The sequence below is a fragment of the Alnus glutinosa genome, chromosome 13 (genome assembly GCF_958979055.1).
Source record: "Alnus glutinosa chromosome 13, dhAlnGlut1.1, whole genome shotgun sequence".
Taxonomy (NCBI): Eukaryota; Viridiplantae; Streptophyta; class Magnoliopsida; order Fagales; family Betulaceae; genus Alnus; species Alnus glutinosa.
In genome coordinates, this window is record NC_084898.1 from 18,727,709 (window position 1) to 18,736,342 (window position 8,634).

The window sequence follows — 8,634 nt, forward strand, 5'->3', positions numbered from 1 at the left end:
AGTTCACCGCGGTTTCAAAAAAAATTACTTAATCACTCTCTCTCTCTTTAGCTTAAAAAAGTAATACCAACAAAAAATTACCAGAAAAATGTGGTGTTTGACGGTGGAGAACGGAAAAGGGGAGAGAAAATAGGATATGAATCAAATTTGGGTTTTGATTTTCGGGTTGGAGGAAGAATAAGAGAGAGAGGAGGGAGTCAGATATGATATTTTCTGTGTGAGAGAGAGTGAGCTGTATTTTCATGGAGGAATCAAGAGAGAGAGAGATTCAATAATTTTTTTTAATAAAAAAAATTATTTTAAAAGGTGACATGCTGCACAACCTGCGCGAAATGCAATTTTTTAACCCAAAAAAAAAAAAAAAAAGGCCACGTCAACCGGAAGGACCTTGCTGGAAGGAGCTTTACCATTTATTTTTTTTATTTACCTTTATCTTGATGGGCTTTTATCATCTTTTAAACACATTGTCCAATCCCTTTTTGAGTGTTGCAAATTATTCTCTAGAGTACATGTCAAGTATGTTATGTTTCAAGCTGATTATCCAATGTGATAAATTAAACTGCTGAAAAATCATTCGGATAAAAATGAATAGTCCAAATTAATTTCTCCTCGTTAAAAGCAACAAATGAGTTATTTGGTCTCAAGCATGCAACACAAAGTAATAATTCCGAATTCAATTGATCAAAACGTTTGTTAAGTTTTTGGAGTTGCATATAAATTTGTATAATATGCACAGTAATTATGTGAATTTTTCATGCTTTGAGTTTTTCGTCGTGATTGTGGTTGGCATGGATCATTTATATTGAAATCAACAATATTATTTTTGGCACAAAATACATAAACTTCTTCAAACAAAGAGTTCCATTCATTATATCTCATAGGTTGTAAATGTTGTTTTGAAAGTTCAACCAACTTCATTGCATTCACAATATCTTGGTTTTTTTGTTGTAATGCTGGAAATAATTCATATGTAATCCCCAAATCACTTTTCATCAAATGTAAATTGAAAAGTCTGGAACAAATTGATTATTGTATTTGTTTATGCTCTATTTAGAATATAGATCATCTTCCATAATATCTTCAATCACATCAATGACAAAAGAAAACATGTAAATAAGACTAAGTACACAATAATGAAAATTCAAATGCGTATCTCTAGGTCTCGTTAGATTCAAGTCATAATCATTAGAAATGTCATTATTTCATAGTGCTTTCACAACTTCAACAATTCATTTTTCACTAAGTATGTCACGACATTTGCATGAGACTCCAACAACATTGAAAAACAATGATCCAAACTAAAAAAATGTTACAATTTGATATGACTATTAACAACTAATGTTAGTTGAAGTTGATGTGCAAAGCAATTTGGACAACAATTCATAAAATAAAACACCAATCTCCAGACCAAAACACAAATAAATAACTAAATACAACCTACATGCTTATCATACTCAACAATTCATAAAATGTTCTCCATTCTTTCCTAGACCGGCAGAATATCCTTGATGAAGCAAGTAGAAAGTGGAAGACTAAGAAGATGCTGGGCGTTTTATGTAGATTGGTTCTTAGCTCTACCGTGTATCATATATGGAGGGCTAGAAATGAGATTAAGTTTCAAGGCTACCCAAAAACGGAAGCAGATGTTATGTCTGATTTTCTGGGAAGTCTGAAACAAAATTTCTGGTAGAGGCAAGTTCATCAAGAATGGGGAGAATATGGCTTTGTGTCGTCTATGGAATATTGATGAAGTTATCCTGGTTTGATACCAATGTGTTTTTTTTTTCTTCCTGTGTCTAGTTGTTCACAGAGATTGCTCTGTATTTTGTTGGTTTGTTTGGTCTGTTTAGACCTTTGCTTGTAAGCTGTTGTTTGGTTTGAATAAAATGTTCACCGACTCATCAACAAAAAAAAAAAAAAAAAAAAAACAAACAAACAAACAACTAAATACAACCAACATATCATACTCTATCGTTTTCTCCGAAGGAAATAAGCGCACACAGCGAAAAGAAATGAAACCCCCCAAAGGAAAGAAGGGGGAGGAGAGGTTTTAACTAATGTTCTCTATTTCACAAGGCATCGGCCCCGCTGATTAAGCAATCCCTTGAAGTCGAAAATTGTCTTTGAAAGAATATCCGAAAACTGAATGGATGTGAAATTAGCAAATAAAGGGCCTTTGTATACCTATATTAATCACAACTGTCCATGTCTATCCTGTTAATATATACCCCCTTTTTCTTCTTTCTATCTTTTAGTATGTCTTTCTTCAGAAGCCACCAGGTTTCTCCGTTCATGCCTCACAGGTAAAATCATAACATTTGGAAGCAATGAAGAGATCAATGAGAGAGAGAAGCTCCACCTCAGAGGTTATTTTCATGGATAAGTTTGTTCAAGAGGGTAGTCAACAGGGCATCCCTCCTCTCTGCCCGGGTCTCTTCTCTCATTCTCCTCTGTTCTTCCCTCTCCCTCCAAATCTGCTCTGTCGTTAGCCTCTCTCTCTCAAGCTTCACCATTGTCTGTCGCCATTCCTGCTCAAATAACTGCCGCTCTTGCGCGCGCCTCTCCATTATCTCCCTCCACTGCATCTCCATCCTATGTTGCTGCTGGAAAAAATCCTTCAGCAATTCCCGAGTGTTGGTTACTTTTGCAGACTTGTCCATTGTGAGTCCTTCAGCCTTCCTTTTTCGCAAATTGCTTCTAGCAGGCTTCTCCCCCTCGCTATCATCTTCATCCTCATCTTCTTCATCTGAGAATTCATCTGATGATCGATCTCCAGTCAATCTCTTGACCCTTTTCTTTGACTGGGAAGAACCTCCCTCAGATACAATAAGTAATCGCTGCATGTTCTTTGCTCTTTCAGTAAATACTGCATGGAGCTCATCAAAAAATGGGCATTGCCGCCCAATCTCCGGATCAGCAGTTTCCTTCCCCTGTACAAGCAAATACAAGATTATCGTAATATGAAGGAGCAAGCAGTGCATGTCATCCCTATAAAATAATTTTACCCTTCATTCTTTTCCGGGACCTAACCAAATAGTTGTGGAAAAAAACAAGTCGATATAGTGCACAAGTATACTGAAGTTGCTTCAAACCGGGTACCTTAAGTATGTCATTCTTTCTTTTCTTTTCTTTTTTCTTCTTTCCCCCCCCCCCCCCCCCCCAAGCTTATTGATACAAAGGAAACTAAAAATAAACCTATTTACTAGATGGGCACAAATTTTCTACAAATCAATTTGTAGGAAATTTCTTACAAATTAACCTTTGAAAGTGACATGTGTCCTTAACATGAGAAGTACATGCTTTATTAATGAGAAATGCTATTTAGTATTCTCTCATCCTTCTCTCATCTACGTCTTTTAAAAATTAACTATTGAATTTGTAGGATCCACTGATAAAAGTGTGAATCCAACTAATCTAATGGTAAATTTTAAAATGGGGCGGATGTGGGAAGAATGGGAGAATACTAAATAGCATTCATCTTTTTTTAATAGTTTAAAAGATACACGTCGCTTTTAGAGGTTAATTTATAAGAAACTCCCACGAGCCAGTTTGTAAGAAATTTTTGTTCTTACTAAATTGTTATACTATGAGATGAGATGACGTGTCAGTAAAAATAACCTTTAAAATACGATAGTCTAATAGCATTACTCATAAACAAATCCCCAAAGTTCATATATTGCTCTATTCTAATCCATCATAGCAATAGATGGACAGGGCTCATCTCAATCCTCACAATCACATCATAACTGTTACACAAATACTTTATTCCAAAAACCAAGGTGCTGTATTAACAGCATTCCTCACTTGAAAACTCTTCAAGTAAAAGTTTTAACAAATAAAAACTGTGCCTTTATGACAATCAGACTGAGATTAACACTTCAAACTCCCTTCAAAAAAAAAAAAACACTTCAAAACTAAAAAATAAAAATTCAGGGGTTTAAAAAAGAAACAAGGAAATTCATACTTAACCCAATTTGGTGAAAAGTGAAAACCAATCAGCACACGTTAATATTCACAGGAATTCCTTTTCAGAAAATAACAATAATAATAATAAATATAAATCACTTTGATGTGCAATTTTGCAGAAAGTGAATCAGAATCGCAAATTCAATTCCGTAATTCCCAATGGAATTTGATTCATACACAACACCTTCACAACAATTATACAAAAAACTCCTCACATGAGAGTGGGACCCAATGTGTGGGATCCACCCTCATGTGAAGGGTTGTTGTGTGATTGTTGTATTGGTGTTGTAAATTTAACATTTTCCATTCCCAATAGAGCCACGAGAGAGAGAGAGAGAGCAACCTTGTAGCGGTTGAGGAGGTTCTTCCACTTGCATTTGCACTGCTCAGGTGTCCTCTTGTACCCTCTCTCCCCCATCCTGGCACTCACCACCTCCCAGAGACTGGTGGTTTTGCTCCTCTTGCTGCTTTTGGACGCGTTCCCGGTGGTGCCCCTATCCCTCTCCATCTCCGCCTCCGCACGGATCGCGATGAAATCCCTCGTCTCCTGCTCGCTCCACTGTGCTTGCGCCTGCATCGCCGCCTGTGCTTTGGGACTCAGCACCGCCGCTGCCCTCATCACGCCCATTCCGCCCAACACTTCACCATCTCCTCCGCCACCAAACATCATCCCTACGCGACTACGTGGCTACACCCCGTCGCCTGCTTCTATGGCTTTCTTAGTTTCTTTTCCGTTTCTTCTTCGCTTTCTCAGCGCTCCGTTTCTATACGTTTCTGTTTTCTCTGTCCTCTCCACTCTCCTTTCTCCTTAACCAAGAAATCTATTTGTTAAATTGCCAACGGGTTTTCGTGGATTTACAATGGTGCCACTTGTGCCTTTTTTTTTCTTTTCTTTATCTTTTTTCAAAGGGAGCCCCACCCTTCTCCTTTTTTTCTTTTTTTTTTTCTTCTCTTTTCTTTTTCTTTTTTCAACGGGAGCCCCCTTTCTCCTTTGTTTTCTTTTTCTTTTCTTTTCTTTTCTTTTATTCTTTTTCTTTTTTCTTTTTTAAATACATGGAAAAATGTTACATTGAGAAAAGAAAATACAACAACAAGGCCTAAGCAGCCTAAAATTAAAACTAGGAATGAAAGTACGCAGAGTTAATGTAACGACCGACCCCCAATGACACAATATTGTCCGCTTTTGACTCCCCAAACTAGACTTCCCAGGAGGTCATCCATCTTGATACTACTCTCGCAAAAGCACGTTTAACTGCGGAGTTCTGATAGGTTCATAGGTTCATGACCATCACGGCTTTATAACGCGTTATGTCATAAATGATGCATTTATATATATAAGCACATCCTCATTCCCAGGCGATGTAGGACGTCACAATCACCCCCTCTTTGGACCCAGCGTCCCCGCTGGCGTCCCTCATTGGACTTGTGCACGCTCCCACCATCTCAGGTTGGGCAATGGCTCTGATACCATTTGTAACGACCCACCCCCAATGGCACAATATTGTCCACTTTTGGCTCCCCAAACCAGACTTCCCAGGAGGTCACCCATCCTGGTACTGCTCTCGCAGAAGCACGCTTAACTGCGGAGTTCTGATAAGTTCATGGTCATCACGGCTTTAAAACGCGTTGTGTCATAAATGATGTATTTATACATATAAGCACATCCTCATTCCCAGGTGATGTGAGACGTCACAGTTAATGTTTCTGAAGATGCGAGTCTATTGGTTCATGACACAGATGCCAAAAATCGAGGCCACCAATTAAGGTGGTTTGGTGTACCAGGAGGTTACCCATCCTGGTACTGCTCTTGCAGAAGCACGCTTAACTGCGGAGTTCTAATAGGTTCATGGCCATCACGGCTTTAAAATGCGTTGTGTCATAAATGGTGCATTTATACATATAAGCACATCCTCATTCCCAGGTGATGTGAGACGTCACAGTTAATGTTTCTGAAGATGCGAGTCTATTGGTTCATGACACAGATGCCAAAAATCGAGGCCACCAATTAAGGTGGTTTGGTGTATGTAAAGAGTCATGAGGATCTAAACACTGGGACAGAGATAAACATGGAGAAGATACAAAAACAGAAAAGCCTAGAAAAACACAGGAAAGAAAAGCAAGTACAGTAACATAAACAACAGATAAGCGATTATAGATGGTGGAGTGGGAGTCATCACTGACGGCGCGTGAGGACCAAGCGTCTCCGAGGGGTAGCCTCTCAGCAGCAGGGAATACCGATTCCGCTTGGATCCACCGATAGCTGTGGCGGAGGAAGGCAGGAGAGGCGAGCGTGGTTGCCACACACCGAAAAGGGAGAAAATCTCCCTGGCGCATGTGGGCCACGTGTCGGGATGTGGGCGACAGTAGAGGATGCGGCAACTGTCGGTGGAAGCGGGGGACGTCGGGGAACCCACTGATGAGGTGTGTGTCATGCAATAGTGAACAGATAAGCGTAGATCTAAATTCAAAGATTTCAATCTAATAACCTATCCAAAAATCACAAAAAACTCAGTGGAGGAAGATGGGGAAAACCGGTATTATCTATTGTGTGGAAACGAGGTACTGAAAAAACATCAATTTTGCTAGAAATAGCTCTAGCAAGATAGTCACCTCATAAGAGGCAAAAGGTTCAGCAAAGATGGGGAAAGGGGAGTGTTTGGCTTCCCTTCCATGGCCTTTGATGCAGGGGGAAAGTAGATGATTGGGTAGATGGCTAACCTCATAACAAGCAAAAGTTACAGGAAGGGGAAGGGAGGGCTTCCCTCCCAAGTCGGTTTACGCAGAGGGGATTTCAGGGGTTGAGGAGAGAGAACATAGTGAATCTCAATCTCATCGATCCCCCCCCCCCCCCCTTAAACTTGAAAAAAAAAAAGAAGAAGCAACAATCGAAATTGCAACAAATGAAAATTTTAAACTGTATAACATTTTCCGTTTGTCCTCTTCATTAATTCTGTTAAATTAATAAATTAAAAAAAAAAATATTGTGTCAAGTGACCCACACTAAAATTATTAATTATTTTACTATCATACGTGTGGAAAATATGATTATGTCCATTAAATTAAAAAAAAAAAAAAAAAAACAAACAAAGTGCGGGTTTCTGATCATTAAGATCTCTCAATGAACTCTTTATATTTGGTTTTTCTCTAAATTTTTAATAAAATCCACAAAATACCCATTTAACAAACTCTTTATCAAAACTTAACATTTGTCATAATAGACTTCGAAATTCTTTGTGTAAAACCTTCTTTCTTGCCAACCACTAAACATGGTTCACATTAATATATATATATATATATATATATATATATATAGGAATTTACAAGTATAGTTGTTATAGGAGAAGAAGTCTACAACCGTGTCTGTCAAGATGACAGCAACCTTATGGAACACTAAGTCAGTAACCTTATGGAACACTACATCCATGATAGTTGATAAGTTTTACATACATGATAGTCTTTACATACTATTAGGAATAAAACTGTGAATCAACACAAACTCTACGACACACTACTTATGATTTATCTACTTTAACATGTCAGAACATCTCTTTTTAAAGAGCCAAAAAGGCAACGTTGTAATTTTTTTAATATTACTTTTTGCAAACCGTGCTAGACACTCTCCCTCTTCATGCTACAATTGTTTTCACCTCAGGCCTCCTAAAATCTCTCCCTCTACAACATACCATGCATAGAAATGAAAGAGGGCTATGAGCCAGAGAGAATGAGAACCCGTGGTTTGCTTCGCATAGCTTCTTAGTGCCCAACGATTGTTTGCAAGGAGGTAATTCTCTAGTAATCTCATTAGCCTAATATTGTTAGAGATTGATGGGTTTTCTATTTATATGAGTTTTGATGTGATTTTATGATAATTGAGATTGAAAGTGATGTGTGTGTGGTTTCAGTAGTCGAAGGTTGATTGTTTCATTTGGTGAAATATATTCAGTTGTTTTGGGTATTCCTAGTGCATGTATTGATTCAAAATTAAGGGTTTTGCTATTGGGATTAAATTATGGTGGTATAAAGCTATTAAATGAATGGGTTCTTCATTTTGGTTGTTTGGTAACCGATTGGAGAATTTTGATTTATAGGGTATTTTGATGGAGTTAGAACATTCGGCGTTTTTGGTTTGTGTTGTATTCTTCCTATTAGCTAGTGGGTTGGATTTGGAGGTGTTGATTTTAGGTGTTATTTGTTAGTTGATTTGAGAAATGGATTTGATATTATCAATTGTAGCTTGAGTTGTTGAGATGAATTCTGGAGTACACAAGGACTACATTAATAGTTTGTAGGCTTCTTGATACGCTGATGTATGTTGTATGTTGTATGTTGCCTTCTTGATATATTGGTCATTCTTTGTTAAACAGTTCTATATTTTTATGTTTCGTAATTGGGTATTACGTTTGGCTTAGCAGTTGGTTGTTTATTTAGGTATTTATGGTAGTTAATTTTATGATTAAAAAATAGTATTTATTTAAAGTAGATAAACATTTATAAAGTTTGGTGTTTAATGGTTTTAAAAAGTGACTAACTAAATCAATAAAAGTAGATTTTTAGATTTAAAAATAGATTTAAAAAGTGACTAGCTAAATCATAGGTCTCCTTTTATGGAGATGTGGAGACCCTTTCATGGTGTTTTTTTTTTTATTATTATTTTTTATATGATATAGG

General features: G+C 37.4%; 1 protein-coding gene across 1 annotated transcript; it reads right to left on the reverse strand.

Moving 5' to 3' along the window:
* Positions 1 to 1,944: 1,944 nt before the first annotated feature.
* Positions 1,945 to 4,774, reverse strand: LOC133855092 (trihelix transcription factor GT-3b-like). Its single transcript, XM_062291395.1, has 2 exons — positions 4,310 to 4,774; positions 1,945 to 2,930 (listed from the first exon to the last, which is right to left on the reverse strand). Exons 1-2 carry the CDS (start codon positions 4,634 to 4,636, stop codon positions 2,361 to 2,363), a joined length of 897 nt encoding a protein of 298 aa, XP_062147379.1. The 5' UTR covers positions 4,637 to 4,774; the 3' UTR covers positions 1,945 to 2,360.
* Between the last annotated feature and the right edge of the window lie 3,860 nt (positions 4,775 to 8,634).